The following is a 20,702-nucleotide window of genomic DNA, read 5'->3' as shown; positions in this document are numbered from 1 at the left end:
GAAAAATGCATTATGGTTATCCTTAGCTTTGGAGGCTATTTTTATCTCAAAGTCTGCTTTCACAGACTTGACTAGTTTCCTGACTCATTTGTTGATGAGGGGCTTTTTGCTCTGTTGTGCACATTCCCACTTGCTTCTTTACAGGATTTTCTTTCTTTTGTTGCAATAAGCTATTAGTAGCTGGGATCCATCAGGATGGCTTGTTTCTGCAGTATGCACAGGGTTTATTTTGGTCTGGTACTGACATTTCTATGCAGTTGTTTATATGGTCATACAGGACTTTTGTTTATGCCTCTGCATAGGTTTCTGTACTTTCAGGATTTGGGGGAGCTTGGAAACTAGTTATGTCATCCCTTAAGAGGGGATAATTTAATTCAGAAAACTTTACAAAGTTTTTGGGGTTAGGTGGGGGGACTAGTTTTTAGCTTTATTTAAAGGAAGACCGCTCTGTGATCTGATCTTACCAGTGAGGATATCACACACGTGGGGGTGGGGGTGGAGGTACAGCAATCTCCCACATTTGTGAGTACTAAATCTAGGATACTTGTTTCCCTAGTAGGAGTGCAGACTAACTACTTCAGGGCATCTGAATTTACAAAGTTAAGAAATCCTTGGGCCTGCATGTTAGTGGTTGTGAATGACTCCCCAATTAACTGAATGGTAGTTAAAGTCATCCACAATTATGGCATTGGTCTGGATAGTGAGTGACACTATTAACTTCATGTATTATGTATGGGTTTCTTGGTTCATGGTGGGGGACCTGTAGCTAGCAAGAATATGGAAATGGAATTTTCCCATGGTTAGTTGGACAGAGTAGCTCAAGCAAGTCATATGGTTTGACCAGCCTTGAGGTGTGCTTAGCCTTTATGTAGACTGATACACCTCCATCTTTTGCTCTTTCATGTTTAGTGGGTGGTCGAAACATATGGAAGGCGTTATAGCCATGTACTGCTGGAGTGCTTTCGGTGGCTTTGAACCATGTTTCAGTAACTATACAGATTTCAGCATTTTCAGGGGTGTTGAGACCTTCCAGGGAGTGCAGTTTGCTGTTGAGACTCCTAATACGGAGCAGTAACACCATTAGCTTGTCCTGAGTAGCTTTTATGTCAGAAGGTTTGTCTGCTTGGCAATGCCTAAAAAAGGCACTATAGAGATGGATAACAATTTGGCCAATATCTGAAAGTCTGGGGGTAACAAGTGAAGACCATCCTTAGCAGAGCAGCATGGCCTATCAACCATGTCCTTCCAGGCTGATAAGTATTGAACCCCTCTGGACTAACACCAGTAGCTAAGGCAAATGTTAAACTCAATCATTTTCTGCTATTATTGTGCCATCATCCTTGGAGACAGCAGAATGTTCATCAGTGCTAGGCTCACACCTGCCTGTGACTCGTATTGTGAAAGCTCATTCATCTCTCTCTTCATACAGTCCAACGAAGTATGTCTCAGGTCATTCATACCCACATGGACCATGACGGAGTTATACTGGTACTTAGGGGCAAGTGATTTGTGTGATCTGGCGAATCCTGGCCCCTGACAGGCAACTAACTGTAACCTTCCTATTATCCAGCCTATTTCAAGGAACATTAGTGTGAATCACAATGGAGACTCCTATGACCAGAATACTGGGATGAGGAGTGTTTCACTTTTTGGGCTCAGTAGACAAGATAGAATGAGATGTGGCTTTGTGTGTTGCAATGGGAATTTTCTTGTTTGTGTGCATGTGGAGTTTCTCAGGACTGCACCTGAGAGGCCTTTGAGGTTTGGGTAAGTTACATGTGAGCACTTCCGCATAGGCTGGTCTGTTTGTGCATGGTCCTTTGTGGGTGCAGTAAGTCACTGACAACCTGTTTACTGCTTTTTGTGTTTGTATGCGAGAGTCTAGTCTGCAGCCGTGGTGGTGCTGCGGTAGCATTGTAACCTCACAGTAAGACGCTGTCCGGTTCAATTCACAGCTAGAGCGTCTTCTGCGTGGAGACATGCGTGAATGGGCGTACCTTCGTTGAAGATTGTGCATCAGGGTTGGTAACTTGGCACGTAAAAATCAACTACCAATCATTAGCGGACCGGAGTTCCGCTGTGGCGACCCCTAACCGGGAAAAGCCGAAAGACACAAATGCGAGAGTCTAGTCTCCAGTGTCAATGTGTAACTACATTTCTCACATAGTGTGTTTGAGAATTAAGTGATCGTCAATGTACACAAGACAATTGTTATATTGCCTCAAGATGCCCATGTCCACCAAGCTGGGCATAACAGGAAAGCACCCATCCATGGTTGCAGGTCCTAATGTGTACTTGAAAGGATAGAAGTGGAGGGTGTGTGTAACTGGAAGAGGGAAGGGTGCTTAGTGTAATCTACAGCTAACCTAATCAGCAATGCTGTCAGTGCCAAACCAGAAGCTATTTGAGCAACAATAGTCCTTGGTGCTATAGTAACATAAAGTAGACCTAAACAATCCTAACTAATTGCATAAATGCTGCTCACCGCAAAAAAGTACAGTTGTGTACCTACCATAAATGTAGATGTCCGATAGGTATGCATCTGCAATCATCACATATGGGTTGTCCTGCCTCAGGCAGTCCTTCGGTCGGCTGGATTCCAAAGTCTGGGTCTGGCCTCGGCTGATGTCGCACTTTCCCCGACGTCAGAGAGTCTGGGGTATAAAAGCATCAGCCGACGTCATCTTCCTCAGTTTTTCTTGCCCCAGATGCCAGGTGCCCTCTAGGAAGGCTAAATTTGGATAAATGCAATAAAATTCCAAACATTTGCAAAAATATATATATATACATGTATATACAAACAAATACACCATAACAGATTCCCCCAGCTAGCTAAAAGAGGGGTAAGCACCCTAGGAATACCACAGAGGGGTAGGAGGGAGGGTAAACCTGACTGCAGATGCATACCTATCGGACATCTACATTTATGGTAGGTACAAAACTGTACTATGTCCTTCAAGGATGCATCTGCAGTCATCACATATGGGTAGAATACCATAGCCAAACTGGGGGTGGAGGTACTAAGTGAAGGATGGTGTAGTTAAGATACCCTGCAGGACTGCCGTAGCAAAACCTGCTCTGGATCTGGAGTATAAAGGCAAATTGTAATGCTTGGCAAATGTATGCACGGAGCTCCATGTAGCAGCTTCTAAAATGTCTTTGGTAGCCACCCCTCTTAGGAAGGCTGTGGTGGTGGCTGTGGCTCTCGTGGAATGAGGTCTAATGTCAGCTGGCACAGTCTTTCCATGAAAGGAGTAACAAAAACGAATGCGATTTCCTATCCATTTCGAAATTGTCTGTTTGGAAATTGCTTTTCCTTGTACCCCAGCAGCATATGCTACAAACAACTGGTCAGTCTTTCTGTAACTTTTAGTTCTGTCCAAGTAGTAGCGTAGTTGTCTGTGTATGTCCAGGGTGTGCAGAAGTCTCTCCCCTTTATTTTGTGGCTGTGGGAAGAATGTAGGCAAGTGAATAGCTTGGTTCAAAGATACCCTGGATACCACCTTTGGCATGAATGTAGGATTGGTCCTCAAAGAAACTCTGTCCTGATGAAAGATAAGGAATGGCTGCACCGCCATTAAAGCTTGTAGCTCAGATACTCTTCTTGCTGAGGTTATGGCCAGAAGGAAGGCAGTTTTCCAAGACAAAACTGTACATCTGCCGATGCTGCTGGTTCAAAGGGAGGAAGTGTTAGTTTTCCAACACGAAATTCAGGTCCCAAGTAGGTAGAGGTGGTTTCCTTGGAGGATTAATGTTTTGATTCCTCTTAGAAACTGTCTTAGTAGAGGTGAGAGAAGACAGGTGGATTTAGATTGTATTCTGCTGAGATTGCTGAGGCATGTATCTTGATGGAAGAGTAAGACAGGCCACTGTGGGACAATTTTGCCAAATATTCCAGTATATATGCCATATTCATCACAGTCACATCTAGGCCCTTTGCTGTGTTCCAGGTGTGAAATCTTTTCCATTTTGCTGTATATGCCTTCCTTGTGGAAGGTCGGCGAGCTTCCATAATAATATCCTTCACTCTCTGGGATAGGTTATCCTGAGGAGGAGTCATGGTATTCTCCAGGCAGTTAGCTGCAAGGTTTTCAGGTTGGAGTGTAAAGTCCTGAAATTGTGCTGCGTCAGTAGGAGTGGCCATAGGGGGAGAGGCCATGGTTTCGTCTGTGACAAGCTCTTTAACAGTGGGTACCAGTGCTGTCTTGGCCAGTTTGAGGCAATCAGGATTACTCTGGGCTGCTCTGTCCTGATCTTCAGTAGGACCTTGGTCATTAGTGGAAGAGGTGGGAAAGCATACACTGTTAGAGCTTTCCAGCTGAGAGAGAGAGCGTCCACTTTCCATGCTTGTGGGTGGTATGTCCTTGAGCAGAATTTCTTCAGTTGATGATTTAGGGGGGGAAGCGAACAGATCTATTTCCGGCCTTCCCCATGATTGTGTGATTTGTAAGAAGATGTCTGGGTGCAACATCCATTTGTGTGCATCCATGGTAGTTCTGCTTAAGCTGTCTGCCAGTGTATTGTCTTTCCCTGGCACGAATTGGGACTGTAGCTGTATGTTGAGTTTCAATGCCAGTTCCCATAGGTTCATTGTCAGTCTGCAAAGAGGGTAGGAATGGGTGCCTCCTTGCTTGTTTATGTACCACATAACTGTGGTGTTGTCTGTCCTTATGAGCAGGTGGCCTTGCTGAAGGAAAGGTTTGAAGGCCTCGATTGCGTGTATCACTGCCAGCAATTCCTTTTGGTTTATGTGCATGTGCAGCTCTCTTTGTGACCATAGCCCTTGTATACATCTGTCCTCCATGTGCGCTCCCCAACCTTGGTCTGAAGCGTCCGTGGTGATGGTTTGGTTGGCTCTTGGCTTGCTGAAGGGCAGCCCGCTGTTCGACCGGCAGGCTTGAGCCCACCACAGGAATTCCTTTTGAAGGCAAGGAATGAGCGGGATCAGAGCTTCTAAGCTGTGACTGTGCTGAGTCCATAAACTTCTTAGGTACCATTGTAATTTCCTCATATGAAGCCTTGCTTGTGGAGTCAGAATAATGCAAGATGCCATGTAAGCCAGGGCCTGCAGAATTTTCCTTGCAGTCATCTGAGTTTGTCTTGTGAGATTCTGAAAGTAAACTGGTAGCTGTTCTTGTTTTTCTTCTGTGAGAAAAGCCATCTGGGTGGTTGTGTCTAGATCCGCACCCAGAAAAGTTATTCTTTGAGATGGAACCAGTCTTGATTTGTGGATGTTGACTGTATATCCCAAGGCCTGTAACAGGTGGATGGCATAGTCCAAGTCCTTTAACAAAGTGTGCTTGCTGTCCGCTTGTATTAGGCAGTCGTCCAGATAAGGGTAGATTTGAATCCCCTGAAATCTGCAGTGTGCAATTACTGATGCCAGGCATTTCGTGAATACTCTGGGCGCAGTAGATAAGCCAAAGGGCAATGCTGAGAATTGATAATGCTCTGACCCTGCAAGAAATCTGAGGTGTCTTCTGCAGCTTTGTCGAATAGGGACATGCAGGTATGCCTCCTTGAGGTCCAGAGTCACCAGCCAAGACCCCTTGCCCAGCATGGGAAGGAGTTGCTGTAGAGTCAGCATTTTGAATTTTGGCACAATGAGGTATGTGTTCAGTGCGGACAAGTCGAGAATAGGCCTCCATTGATTTTCTTTTCTTGGAACAAGGAATAATCTTGAGTAAAATCCCTGACCTTGTTCTGAAAGAGGTACCTTTTCTATGGCTTTCATTTGCATTAAGTTGGTAATTTGCTTCAAAGCCTCTGCCCTCTGATTTGGTGGCAGGTTTGGCATGCCTTTTCTTTTTGGCAATGAGTGGAAATGGAACCTGTATCCTTTGTCTATTATTTGCAGTGTCCATGTGTCCCCTGTAATGCTGTGCCAATTTTTTGAGAATAAAGAAAGCTTTCCGCCCAAAGGTGCTTCTAATTGAGCCCTGGTCAGCGGAGTCAAAATAAAGTCATTGAGTCTGTCCTGGTGTAGCAGTTGTAGTTCCTGCACTACCTCTCTGGTTGGGAGGCTGCCACTGACGGCCTCTGTAGGAGCCTCTAGCTTGCCCTCTACCTCTGGCACATCTATTCCTGCCTCTGAGATATGTCTGAGTCCGGAAAGGACCAATTCTTAGTAGGCCAATTTCTGCTGAATCTCCGTGGTTGGACTTGCAGAAAGTCTTTAACTGTTTGCACAGATTTTGCCTTTTCTTCAAATTTCTTTAAAACCTCTTGAGCCGTGGAACCAAATAATTTTTACTTTTCCATAGGAGCATCCAAAAGCTTAGCTTTAACATGGTCTGGCAGAGATTGTTCCTTCAGCCAGGCATGCCTACGTATAACTGCACCTGTCATAGCTGATCTACATGAAGCTTCCAATGCATCATAACCACACTGCAAGAAATGGTTAGTAACCTGCTGGGAGTTATGCACCAGATCCTGAAGGGATTTACGATCAAGGGGTTCAAAAGAGGACAGTTTCTTATGCAATTCATCTAGTAAATACTCTTGATACTGTATCATATGGAACTGACAGTTTAATGCCCTCATGGAAAGAGTTGCAGAAGTATACACTTTCTTACCCCATCTCTCGAATGCTCTGGACTCCCTTTCAGAGGGTAGAGGATTTTTAGCAGTGGCAGCTGCAACCCCTTTAGGGCCCTGGGAAATAGTTTCTGGATCAGCAGAGTGGGCCTTGTACAGGTGAAAATGTGAGTCCGGGACCCTGTAGTACCTATCAGGTTTGGCAGGAGCCGGAGGGAGAGAGTCAGGGGCAGTACAAGCATCTGAAGAGACATCATCAATTACATTCAAAACAGGAGGTATAGCTAAGGGCCTGTGCTGAGGTAAATGTAAAAAGGTCCTTAATCTCTTTCTGGAATCAGAGAATTCCTGACCCTGCCATTGAAAATGTTCTCTCATAGTGTGTAATGTTTCTCCAAATGAAAACTCTTCAGGAGGGGAGGCCGAGGGAATAGATTCTTCAGCATCAGAGTCCTCGTAGGCCGAATAAGCCTCCTCCTGGTGGTCTGACAGAGCAGAGCCATCCGTGGACTCATCTGAGGACTGTGGATCAGAGGGCTCAACCCTGGGCCTTTTGTCTGGAGGTGGTTGAAAGCCCCTGTCCGGATGAGGTTGGCAGCCTCTAATTAATGAAATCAGATCCTCTGCTAGGGTAAGAATCTGAGAGCTAGAAGAAGGTCTCTGAGAGGAAACTTTGGGAGGCAAAGCCTTAGAAAGTTTAGCAGCCTTAGCCCTAGAAAAAGCCTTAATGGACATGGAAGCAGGGGGTCTGGCTGCACCACGTGCAGGAGTAGACTTATCTAAAGTAATGGTGTCGGAAGGTTCCTGGACACCGGTTTCAGTAGGTAATTCAATGACCGACTCGGCCGGGGCCTCCAGGGCCGAGGTAGTCGGTTGTGTGGTTTCGGTAGTAGGAAGTACCAAGGACTCTGTTTCAGCTGAGACCGAGACACTCGCGGTAGGCCTGACCGAGATTTCAGCCGAAACCGCGGCCTGCGTGTGTCGGTCCTTGTCCTTCCGTTTTTTGACTAAATGCGAAGTCGGAGTCTCCGACGGCATTTTATAAGCAAAACTAGCCCCAAAAAACTCCTCTGCAAACTCCAACCGACGTTTAAGAGTTCGTCGGTTGAAGGAAGCACAGACTGAACAGGCCAAGACGTCGTGGTCTGGGCCTAGGCAGGGGAGGCAGTAAGAGTGGAAATCCTTATGAGGTATTTGTTTCCCACAGGTTAAACAATTATTAACTTTATCTGACATCGGCTGAGGCAAGAAAGAGTCCCCAACGGGGTACTTGGCTTTTTCGAAGTCTTCGGTAGCTGAATCACAGGAGCTGACCGACCGGCACTTGCGAACTGCTTCTGCTTCGGGCACCACGCGGCAAGAAAGACTGGGGAAGATGGCGTCGGCTGATGCTTTTATACCCCAGACACTCTGACATCGGGGAAAGTGCGACATCAGCCGAGGCCAGACCCAGACTTTGGAATCCGGCCGACCGAAGGGCTGCCTGAGGCAGGACAACCCATATGTGATGACTGCAGATGCATCCTTGAAGGACATCTAGTTGCCCCATGAGTAACACAGGACTAAGGGTAATTTCAGATGCGTTTTTTTATGGAAATTTCAACTTCTGGTCATTGCGTGCATACAAAGCACCAGTAATTGCCACTGCACAAAGAGCAGCCTCTCACAAACAACAGGCTTATATACAATCAGACAAAAGTAAGTTTTACACTAACTATGCCCTAAGGCCAATCAGTTAAGGATACAATGAGCTTTCCACTAGCAACTCTGAGCTCATATAGGTGAAATTAGCCCTCTCCTGCCACAAGACTTTGAGCCTCTTAATGTAATACTAAAAAATACTAGATAAAATGTATTTCAGTGGAGAACAGCAGCCCTTCCAGCAATTTGAAAATGCAACTTTGAACTTTAAAGAAGTGCAAAAAAACAATAAACAGCACAGTAAGCTTTCACAGTATAATGAAAATAAGCAATGTTTCCAGATACTTACATCTGTAAAGTGCACTGGCAGAGCAAGTAGCCCTGCGCAAATGTGCCAAATTTATACCAGCACTGAAAATACAGAAAACTGGCTACTAACACCTCTGGTCAATAAAACAACTATGCTTACAGCCCTTGTGTGTGCTTCCCAACTCAGACAAACCAGGTATACACCTACTGCCATTAGATGAATAATCCCAGTCCTCCAAATTTAAAAGCACAGTAAGTGTGTGTTTGGAGTGAAATGTTACCAGAAGCAAACTAAAAAAAAGGCAATAATTCAAGATAACAGCAGTGTACTTTAAACAGTGTATAAAAGTGACATTATTCAATAAAAATAAGTTGCTTTGTAGAAATAACCCAGGAGCCACTCAGTTGTACAGAATTTATAAAGGCACGACAAACAAGATATGCTTATTAATAAGCTATCCAGCCAATAAAACAACTGTATGCAGGAATCTCTAGTGTGTTTCTCCAACCTATACAGACCAGGCTACCTACCACTGCCACTAGGTGGAAAATCCACTGTCCTCTTGATGTAAATACACAAAAAAGAGCTTGCAAGAGTGCAAAAATACACTACCTTTGTCCAACAGCTAGCTAGATAATGAATTCAGAACAAGTAAATCAGTAGAATAGACAATGAGAGGCAAATGCATTTTTTTTCAAAATAAACACAAGGAAAAGCAAGTAAATAATTCAAGATATAAACAGCAGTATATAAAGAGTGGAGTTTATATAAAGCTCAATTTACAGTAAGGGTGGGCAGCTTAAAGTCACGAAGTTTAAAAAGCAGATCAAGGAATGGAAGGGCAGGTGGGAAAAATAACCAGCAATGAATCACAAACAGTGGCTGTAGTTTTTTTCCGGCCTCGAGTCTTATCAGAAAAGACAGAGACACAAATATGCTTTGTATATTCAAGTATCATTCAAGAAACAAATTAACCAATGGAAAAAAAGCGAAATGTGCAGGCTACGTAAATTAAGCGTCAATCTGCCACACAGAAAAAAAACACCAGGTCAAGCAGATTTCAAAAACAAAACAAAAATGGAGAAAGTAAAACAAAAAGCAGCTTTATCAGTTTAAGCAACTCACAGCAAAAAAAAAAAAAAAAAAAAGTGCTTGCAGTTTTTTTTCATACCTTATCAGAAAAGACACAGATATTTTCTATTTATTTAAGTATGGAGATAAGGCAGTGTTGCTTCAGTTAATGAGAGATCAAGCTTCTAAGTCTCCATTACATAGGTTGTGATAGGGTGATGTAATTAAGGTATCATCTAACAGATGAGCTTTTGATTTTCACAGAATTGTGATCTACATATGATTTGTTGACCTGCAGAAGCATACTTCTGTAAGCCCCAAAATATCTACTACAAACGTAAAGGATCCCAGGATCACTACTGTATTCCAACCTGGATCCCATATTTGTAGACTAAACGCATGTCTGCATTCTCAATGTTAAGCTGAATAATGTCAAGGTAGGAATAGGACTCTGCCAAGTGTGTCCCCCCCCAAACTGTTCATGACTTTCATGGACAAGAGAACAAGATATCAAGGTGGAGACAAGGTATGGTACAGTACCCAGTTTGAGAATATGAAGGTTGGTTACTTGTACAAAATGTTGCTTTTTTTACTTCTAGTGAACGACATCTAGTATGCACAACATTTCACTATGTAGAAAATAGTTGGGATGAAAATCAGTATCTCCAAGTCAAAGTAGATGATTCTTAAAGAAGAGTAGTGTGTGTTCTGCAGATGAGAAGAGAGCAGCTACTACAAAAGCAAAAATGGGGACAAGGATATTTGACAGCAAAATGGTACACTGTCTGCCACTGTACCAGAATATGGCAGTGAAGTGGGAATGTTGCAAGATGAAGCTTTCAATTTTCTACTTAGTCTATGGCCACATTTAAGTTCATGAGTTTTGGGACATGATCAAAAGGATAAACATGTTGATACAACTGGCAGAAATAAGAATTCCTCACAGGGATGGTGGACTTAATCTTTGTGATGCAGTAAGGAGCTTGGAAAATTGCGAGGATCTCATAAGGCCATTGCTTTGCAAGGAAAAAAAAGTTTGTTAATGTACCTTTGGCACTACTTAAGGAAGAAACCCCAAGGCGGATACATATTACGTTGTCAAGCCATAACAAGTTTGAACGCCATATTGTCGAACCCATATGTTCGAACCTGGAAAAGTTTGAACGTTTCAATGGAGATTTCTGTTTAGTGCGGAAAGGGAAGACTTCTCTTGACTGCACTGTAGTGCGATCTCGGCGCTGGTATATTTAAAGAGTGGGGGGTGCAGGGGGGGCCTGCCTCTCTGCTTACAACCGTCAGGTAGGTTTTTTTTTACGTTTTTGGACTTTTGAAAGTTCGAACATATGGGTTTGACCATATGGCGTTCGGAATTCTGAAAGTTCGACAATGTAATATGAACCCCCCTCTCCCAAGGGAGAGTCAGGACATAATATTATACTTCACAGCTTGCATAGAAATGTCTAGAGAAATATCAGGAGAGTGAGGGACTGTTGCTGGAGAAAGAGAAAACTGCTTTGTCCTTCTGAGCTAACATTATGACCCTCAACTCAGGATAAGCAGTATAGAAAATGGATGGCTTAATGAAGTACGGCAAAAACAGTTTAATGACTTGTAGCATCAATCCAGGTTATTCAGACAGCAAGTTGAGGATGATATGTTTAGAGAAAAATTAATTAATGGGCCACCTTTAAGGTAGTCAACGTACCTTTGCAGCTTCCAGGAAAACCTTATCACTGATATGGCGCACACCGCTCAGGATCACTGCTAGTGCGACTCCTATACTTACACAAAAAGTAAAAAAAAAAAAAAAATGCATTAGAAGTGTTAATTTGTTGCCTGATATTTCTAGACTGGAAAACTTAACTACAGATATGATACAGAGATCCACTGAGTACAAAACAGTACATCATTTCTAACTCAAACATTAGTTAAGTGCAGCAACTGAAAGGAAAGTACAATAGAAAATTCTATTGCACTTGATAACTATCACTAAAAGTATCATGCTTTTTCTAATAACCATTAATAGTGAGAATGGATGCAGATACTACACTCCCTCCCCCCCCCCATGTAACAGGACAGAGGGTCTTCATGGGCTTTATTTTGTGGCATCTTGTTCTCTTTTAACTATAACCCTACTTGGTGATGTCATCATAGGGAGTGCCTTTCAGTATCACTCTTACGCTGATGGTAAATAATTGTACTTTGCTCTCTCTCAAGACTTCTGTGCATCTCTTGATTCCATACAAAATCGTACTGATACCATCCTCAGTTGCATTAAATACAGTCATCTTAACTCAGCTAAGAAACAGGCTAGGGCTGCTCATGTTACACTGCATCCTTCAAATGTTCCAAGTAGTGACTCCATATTTTTTACAGACATTATCTGCCTGGATTGTGTGAGGCTCTTGAAATATCAACCCTATGCTTAATTTAAATTCAGTAATCCCCTCCCATTCCTGTCCCATTTGACTTTACTAGTCATCACACAATTATACTAGGAGGTTCTCCCCTTAAGCTAAACTTCAACTATCTTTCCAGTTTTACCATCATATCCATTAGTTTTATATTTCATTAACCAACATTTTACCCCTTTTCTCGAACTTTCTTCTAAAAGCTTCACTTACCTTCAGTACCCCATAGTATCCTACAAAGCAGCTGCAAATAGATTAACTAGAACACAGCTTGTTTAAAAAAGAACATTTATTACAAAATTTGTCAGTTTAATGGCCCCTTGACAAATGTAAAACTAGGTTTTGGCTAGAAGGGCAACTATTCTGATTTATAATTTACAGATGAAGGATCTTAGATTAGCTTCAGTATGGAGATACAACATGAATGAACGTTAAAGGTATGACAATAACTCCGGCATTGTAAGTAGCACCTCATATGCTAACAAAAAAAAAAACCTTTTACCAACAAAAGCCCTTTTCTTACTTTTAAGTTTATTAAACACAGAAAACCTGAAAAAGATATGGAGGAAAAAGGGAGCCAATGTCATACTTAAAAATCAGAACATTTTCAATAAAAAATAATTTTTTCTCATCCATGCATATACTGTCTTACTTGTTTACTTACCATGTCACAGACTCACTGTTGGAATGACTCGGCAGAGGTTCTGAAAGCAGTCGTTTATCCAAACTTATCTCAGGGTCAGGAACACTGCAGATAGCCATAATATATATATATATATATATATATATATATATATATATATATATATATATATATATGTATATATATATATATATATATATATATATATATATATATATATATCATTTCTCATGAGGGACAACTACATCTGCAACACTGAAGAGCCAATGTGAGTTTCAAACTTAGTCAATGACAAATTCATAATCAGACATTATCAGGAATTCAGACGCAGGAATAGATGGTACACTTTAAGGTTGATACCGGCGACTGTCTACCACTCAAGGATCTGGTGAAAGGGTTCTGATATTGCAAGATAATCATTAAGCATGTGATGACTGCAACCCTAGACATTTCACAGTACACTGCTGTACCCACATCCTCAAAGGGGAAAAATACCTACCATGAAAATCATGGCAGTCATTGAGCTCAGAAGGTGCAGGAGAGCCATATTCATGATATTTTGGGCTCTCTCTACAGGCAAGAAATGCGAAAAGGGAGACTGCCCAGTTCTGCACCTCTGAAGGAAGGAAATCTTCTAAAACGGGATTAGTGAGGAAATCTTCCAGTTTATGATCACTCCAAGGAATGCAGCTATATAACAGTCCCCTCCAGAGGCTCTACAAGACATTTCCTAAACAAACCAACAGGAACTAATCATCCACGTAGAATAATTCATGGAGCTCCTTCTGCTGCAAGGCAAAGGACAGCAACTTTGCACTCTTGAATGTAGAGAAAATAATAATCAGCTGCAATGGACTGAAATTATGCCAACCCAGAGTGAAACAAAGGAACCTCCTATGCAGACTTACTAGGAGGCATCCATCATGTTCAGCAACATTATACACATACACTTAAAAGCAGGAGGCAAGCTACCCAAGAAAAGCCATCTGGTCACATACCTCTCAACTGTACAGATTTTTGCCTCATATTTTTGGTCGGGTTCTCAAAAAATTGCATTTTTCTGGTAAATAATTGACAAATCATATGAGGGTTGAAGTAAGAAAATAATAGCAGACATTTGAATTTCACACTTCATACACTGCACAAAATTCAAGTTAATGCAAAACTGTTACTCTTATCAACTTCCTAAGTTTGTAAGAGCATTATTTAAAAATTATCCCTATTTTTGGGACTTTATCCCCCCATGTTCTATGGATTTGTCCAGATTTCTTGCTCCCTAAGAGGTTGAGAGGTATGTATCTGGAACTTGACATTCCAGATGTGCTGGTTGATGCCACTGAAATTGAGGATGGGACAGAACACTACTGTCAACATCACAACAATGATGATATGGAAGTACAATTTGTGAACTTATTCCAAAGATGGGACAGCCTCTTAAGGACCCTTGGAGGAACAGTCTGGACCTATTCAAGAGACCTACTGAGACAGCTTGCCCTCTAAAAATTCTAAGGTGTGCCATCTGTAACCACAATAAAAAACACTGTTCTGTCTTATGTGATGGTTCTCCACACTGGGACAAACTCAGAAAAACAGACACTTATCCATGTGTTGATAGTAATGACTGCAAATGCTAACTCTGTAGATCTGTACCCTTGTGCAGCACATCAAGCAGAATTGCAAGAGGCAAGACAATGTGCAGCTGGACTGTCTTCCTCAATCTGCAATGGGGTTACTTCTTTGGGAGGGGCGGCCAAGGTCTTGAAGAAAAGGTGAAGTCAGATGAAGGGGAGTCAAAGTCTTAGGTACTAAATAGGGCTTCCTTCTTCTTAATGAGGTTAATCTTGCAGATCATATGAAGGCTGGCACAATAAAGCCTCCCTTTAAACAGATATTTAAAATGGGATAATCCAGTTCTTCAATGAAGAAAAACCTCAGCCAGGACATCCTATGTATACATGTCTTAGCTTGCTGACATGGCAATGATGTCTGCATAATTAAATTTATACAGGACCAAATGGTAGTCCAATCTGAATACCACAAATAAGGTCTTGAACTCCTCTTCCTAGATCAGAGTCTCAAAAAGGAAGAAAAACGTTTCCTGTAACTGATCCACTAAGGGGCACTGAAATCTTGACAGTTAAAACAAACAGAAGACTCTAAGCCCCCAACATGGCACAAGAGAATATTTTCTTGGTCTCCTTTTCCAAGGCTTTAGATACTTTGCTTGGTGATTAAGTGAAAACTGTTGTGGTCTCTTGGTCCTGTGCTGGACCAGGCAGATAATGTAAGAGTCCGTTTTAAAACTCCTACTAAGCTACACTTAACAGCGACATTATGGAGACCATCTAATTTCTCAAAAGCCATATTAGCAGAGTAGGGCAACATATGTTGTATCCTTGGTAAACAGCTCCATAGGGGAAAAGATCTAATGCTGACTGAGGCATTCTGTGGAGAAGAAAAAGGGAGAGAATCTTAGAAGCATAACGATCTAAAGTGGATGCATGTTGATCATCAGCACTATTATTGAGTGCTGAATGACTTTAAAAACAAGCAGAATAACGTTTGTCAAACCTTAGTGGTAACTTTTTGTAGGAGGCAAGTCCCCCTACACCCCCTTGCACATACCCTGAACTTAAATATACCTACTACGAGGTTGCACAACTGTGGGGGAAAAAAAATTCCACTTCTGGTGAAAGCTGTTTCACTCATTTTTTTTATATCATTCTGCACTCAATAACAGCGATGTCAATCGAATATCAGGAAACCATCTAAAGAACATGTCAGCAGGTCATGAAGACTTATTGCCCTTATCTTTTTTAGATATAATAGGCTTTAAATTCTCAGACTCCTCAGAAAAAAACTGATAGGAAGCGAGTCCTCTATCACCCACCCATTGCCGCAGGGATAAGGTTTGTCAGTGTACAAGAAGCCTGCACTTTAGGCGCTGCCTACAAAAAACAAAGTGGGGACTTCCTGCAACTAGTGTTGGCATAAGGCACTAGATTACAGTTATCATGCAGTATTTTACATGCTTGAGTAATTATCCCCTTTTTAACAGAAGTCTCTAGCTTGCAGTTCAAACGTCTTCTTGGCCTTAACTCACTCTATTACTTTTCCCTTTATTTATTCATTTATTTACTTGTAGGAGACTGGTATAATGGGTAAGGTGTTTACCTTACAGACCCAAGGTACAGGGTTTGATTCTCACATGGGGTAACTCACTAGGCTTAAAGCGATCCATAATGACAGTTAGCATAGTACTAATCTATAAACCTATTTGACATTTGTTTACCGGGGAGGTCAGAGTGGGCTAGTAGCCCATTTTCAACAGAGTTCTGGGGAGAAAAGCTCCACATACAGAAATACTGTTATAATTTGATTATTTACAAATAGATTTTTAAGAAACTATACTAAGTTACTTGATAGGTATAACAATTGCATCGGTTTACATCTATTATACACTGAAGGACAAATATTGTAGTTAGCACAGCCATACTCTACACAGATTCCCTAATCACATACTTGCTATGCAGTTGACAGATTTGTACATAAAAAATAATTAGTAGGTACCACTTTATCATTCATGTTCTCCGCATCAGTAATTTGGCAGAGGTTTTACGCATTCTTCATGTTCATCTGCATCTCCCAACACCACATTCTGGTTTCAGTCCAAGGTACCATAATTACTTTAGTCAACTCCTGTGCTTTTTTCTGTTGAGCATTTTCCTTTGGAACACTGTAAAGGGTTTCAATAGCAATATGAACTTTACTGTTAGAAGAATGAGAAGCAGAGTCCTCTTTTTGCTAGCTGGCTCACTGTTGTTGGACAAACTTTTTCTACTTCTCACTTAGCCTATTCTGCATCAAAAATGACTTTGATCCTCCAAGAAAAAATTCTCCAAAGACAAATGGAAACAGCAGTTTGAATCTCATACCTGCTTCTCAACATTCCTTGATTGCTGGACCAAATTTGCTTTCCTGATAGCTGTATACTGAATAAACATTTTCTGCAACACATCTGCTGTCTCCAATTTTTAATACTTTGCCACTGTGCCAGAGTTTTGTCAGGATCAACTCTTATAGGTTCACAGTTAAGTATCAGGCTAGCTGTCCTTATAGGCCATTTTAAGTTTATTCAGTTTCCCTCAAAGATGAGCAAGCCGTGTACCTTGTGCCTATTAGGTAAACACCTTAACCATTATGGCAACCCGAGTTTCCTGAACTTGTACCAACTGCTCCCACACTACAGGCATGATTACTGCTGTTCTTTCCTGCAATTTGGTAATATGCCTTATAACACTTCACTAAGGGTTGTTCATCTGTTCCCATGTAACTTTTGTTAAATCCAATAAACCCCATGGTTATTTTCTAGACTGGAGTGCCTCCTTAATGACAAACATTAGACAGAATAATGGGGTATCCCACTTTTCCCAAGTCTCAGCATATTTTTCAAGATTATTTTTTATATACACTAAACCAAACCAAACTATCTACTTGAGGACAATATAACAAACTTCAAATCTGTTTAGTTACTCATGGAAGACATCCTTCATGACCTTAGACATGCAAGGGATCATTTAATCTGTTAGAAGTTCCTTATGGATCACATTTTACTAAACATGCGTAACAACTCTCTTGTGAATGGCTTAATAGAGGCACTGTGTCAAGGTATGGGCTTGGGAGAAAAGGTAGCATAATCTAAAACTTATAAAAAACAACAGTGCCAACATGAAGTCTTGATTAATGGTCCTACAAAGTCCATTATAGTCCATTCAATACAAACATTGGTTGCCAGTAGTGGTACCAATTAAAAAAGAAAGGCTTTACATGGAGTCATTTTCAAACACTGTGCAAGCAGCAAAAATAATTTCTGTGGCAGAAAAAACCAATGCCAAAGTAACCTCTGTAAGGTCTATGATTTTTGTCTATTCTATCAACAAAGTGACCTTGTAATATACAGCTACTGGCCTGGTTCATCAATGTGCTTTGGAAGGCTTGGGGAACTAGCAACAGTTCCAACTATGTCTTCCATTTTCTTGCAAACCATGCAAAATATATTATTTGCTTCAAAATGTGGGAAGACAATTGACTGATCTGTCAAAACAGCAAATCCCATTTATGATTTGTACTGCTCTGCTGGCTTTGCTAAAAGTGAGATCATCCCACTGTTCTTTTTTTTTTAAAACTTGTATAATTACTGCTTAAGTCTATTAGGTCCTCATGCTTGTTAAGCCAAGATCCATTTTGATTTGTACTACTTCATGCTAGTATAGGATACTTTATTTTTGTCAGTCTAGCTATTGTTTAAGTCAGGTTCAGATAGGGGTAGTCTTTCTTCAATGTTTTCCCCACCTTCTGTGGACACTTACGGCACACCACTCAAGTATGCCCAGAAATCAAGGAAGTGGGGAATCTCCCTCTCCACAATGGCCTTGTGCACAAGTGTGGATATTACCCTATAATGTTTTACTGTTTTTAGAAAAGTCTGTAACACTGCTCCAGTTATGGGATAGTACCACCTATCCATATGCACGCAGAACAAATGCTTTTCTTGAGTTTACTTTGCTAATGTTCACTAGATGTTTACTTACTGAGGTTACCATGCTTCCAGAATCAAGTAGTGCTTGGACATGTCTTCCATCCATACGCCAATGTGTTACATTTTTTGAGTTTACACTTAAGTAGTCAAAAGCAACTCATTAAACTCCATCTATAAACAGTTGTGTTTCAACAATGCAGAAGGTCAACATTTAGTGGACAAGATTTAGCTGCGTCTCTGTACTCTTTCTGCTGATGTGATTTTTTTTACTAATATAGGTCTTGGCTGCCCTTTCACAGCCACTTTTGGAACACACACTCAATGCTCCCTTTCAATTAAAAAACTGCTATGGAATACCAGTCCAGTTGCTTATTTCTACTGCCATAATATTAATACAGTCTGTTACTACCAATTTCTATAGTACAGTAGTAAATCTGATGTTTTTCCTGTGTACTCATGTCTCTTTTAAGTCTATTTTTTTTAAATAGGTCTTCTTGAAAATCCACATATACAGCCAAGTTTTTCTTCACTGCAATATCTGAATTTTGAAGTTTTATCAACTTGTCTATTTAAAGCTTCTTCTGTTTTTTCCAGCCTTTTGTTATTTGAGTTGATGTATCCCTTCTATGTTTCATTTATTTTAATCACCTCTGAGTAAATCTGACTTATTTTTTTCCTGTAAATTACTGGAAGCCATCTCTTCATTGAAGCTTGAACTGCCTTTTACTGAGCAGCTGTAGAATCCTTCCCAGATGGTGTTTTTGCTTCACCTTTTTCATTGATTTTCTTTCAGTTTTTCTGACTTTCTTCTTTGCTGGCATCTAGGCAATGTATTTACTGGCCAATAACAGATTTACCCCCCCCCCCCAAAAAAAAAAAAATAAAAGAACAAACAGCTTCAATGGCACACTTTTTTCTCAATTTCTGTTTAATGTTTATTTATGTAATTTTATGTAATATTTGTATTCCCTAGGTTCAGCAAAAGGCAATGGCTGGTTTGAGGCACTTTGTGAAAACCCTGGGGCAGTAGAAAGATCAAAGGGTAAAGAACAAAACTCAAAATGTGATGAAAAAACAGAGAACCTGAGGTATTTCCTACAGACGGGGTGCAAAGGGATGTGCAGATATGCATACTTCAAGTTTAGGGATACTACAAAGGCTTGTGGGGTGATGAAAGAAGTACACTTTGCAAGGAGAGGATCTTGAAAGATTGCACGTCCATAAAAGTGCTGAAGTGAGATAACTTCAGTATGGCAAAAACACACACCTGTAGTTGCGTTAAGTGGAAATAATTCAACAGTCAGCTAAAATTGGATGGCCTCACTTCCTGATGATTTGCTGAGGCAGTCAGATGATTGGTCTCCATGACATCCTGGAGGTTTAGGGCATGCCTTACCCTGGTGGTACTCATCCGCATCTCATTTTAGTTTATTTTATGCTGGATTACAATTTCATAAGATTTGTCCATGTTAGAAAAAATATGGAAATAATTTGTCTCATAATAACTAAATATCAGGTCGACTTCAATTGTTTGTTTTAAAACATCAAGCTGGTTGGAAAGTTGCTCAAGGTTGTATTTTACCATGAGTCTCATTAAATCACAACCAGCTTTATCAAAAAGTAAATGCAGTTCGTTAATAAAATCAAGGTTAACTGCCCCCATTAGGATACCGCCATAGTCTTATCTCGTATCTCTCTGTCTTTTATCTCTACCCTAGTTTTAAAGTCCACTTAATTTTATCCCACTCCCTAGCTATATTTTCAGAAGAAATTTCCATCTCCTCTAATAACTCCTGAATAATTTCCACTATCCATTCCTTAAATTACTCATTTTCAACAGATAAGTGGGAAAGCGCCAGTGTCTCATTTTTATTTCATTGCTCTACATTTTTATTTTCGTTATTATTGGCTCATGATCTGAAATAGTTATTGGATGCATATCAAAACTTACATTTCACAGTAACATTTGTATGTAAATGAAAGCCCTGTCCAGCCCAGTTTCTGTATCTTGGGGAATAAAATGTAAATTCAATCCAAACTCCTACTACTGAATTCACGTCTTCCATGACAAATATTCTCAAATTCTTCCAAAATCGACTCTCCTTTGTTATATTTTCTCTTCTGGACCCCCCAGGCACATCTTCATTGCTGCAAATCAAATTCCAATCCCTACCTATAAGTAATACTCGGATCTACATTACATAGTCGAAGATCTGTAACTTCGACTGACATATGTTCAAACACATATGTACAAAGTAACGGAACTCTGACTATGAATAAAAACATAAAAACAAAAGAAAAAACAAAATAAAAGAGTATATGCAGGGGGGCAAGCCCCCCTGCACCCCCCGCTCTTTAATTATTCCAACTCTGTGGTCGCGCTACAGTGCAGTAAAGGGAAAATTTCCTTTACTGTACTACAGTGTGACCTTGGAGTTGGTATATTTAAAGAGTGGGGGTGTGGGGGTGCAGGGGGGCTTGCCCCCCTGCATATACCCTTTTCTTTTTTTATGTTTTTATTTATGGTCAAAGTTCCGTTACTTCAGATAT

The 20,702-nt window shown here is 40.9% G+C and overlaps 1 protein-coding gene across 8 annotated transcripts in view; it reads right to left on the bottom strand.

Annotated features, from left to right (window-relative positions):
• ME2 (malic enzyme 2) overlaps positions 1-20,702 on the bottom strand; it is a 1,978,505-nt gene that overhangs the window by 118,053 nt on the left and 1,839,750 nt on the right. For all 8 annotated transcript variants that reach the window (XM_044082071.1, XM_044082092.1, XM_044082073.1 and 5 more), the window contains one exon: positions 11,265-11,335. In XM_044082071.1, coding sequence (XP_043938006.1) covers positions 11,265-11,335 — 71 coding nt within the window. The remainder of the gene's footprint in view (positions 1-11,264; positions 11,336-20,702) is intronic.

Source organism: Protopterus annectens, chromosome 1.part1, assembly GCF_019279795.1.
Source record: "Protopterus annectens isolate FY-2018-M chromosome 1.part1, PAN1.0, whole genome shotgun sequence".
NCBI lineage: Eukaryota > Metazoa > Chordata > Ceratodontiformes > Protopteridae > Protopterus > Protopterus annectens.
The sequence above is the reverse complement of the archived record's forward strand: the minus strand, read 5'-3'. Positions and strand labels throughout refer to the sequence as shown.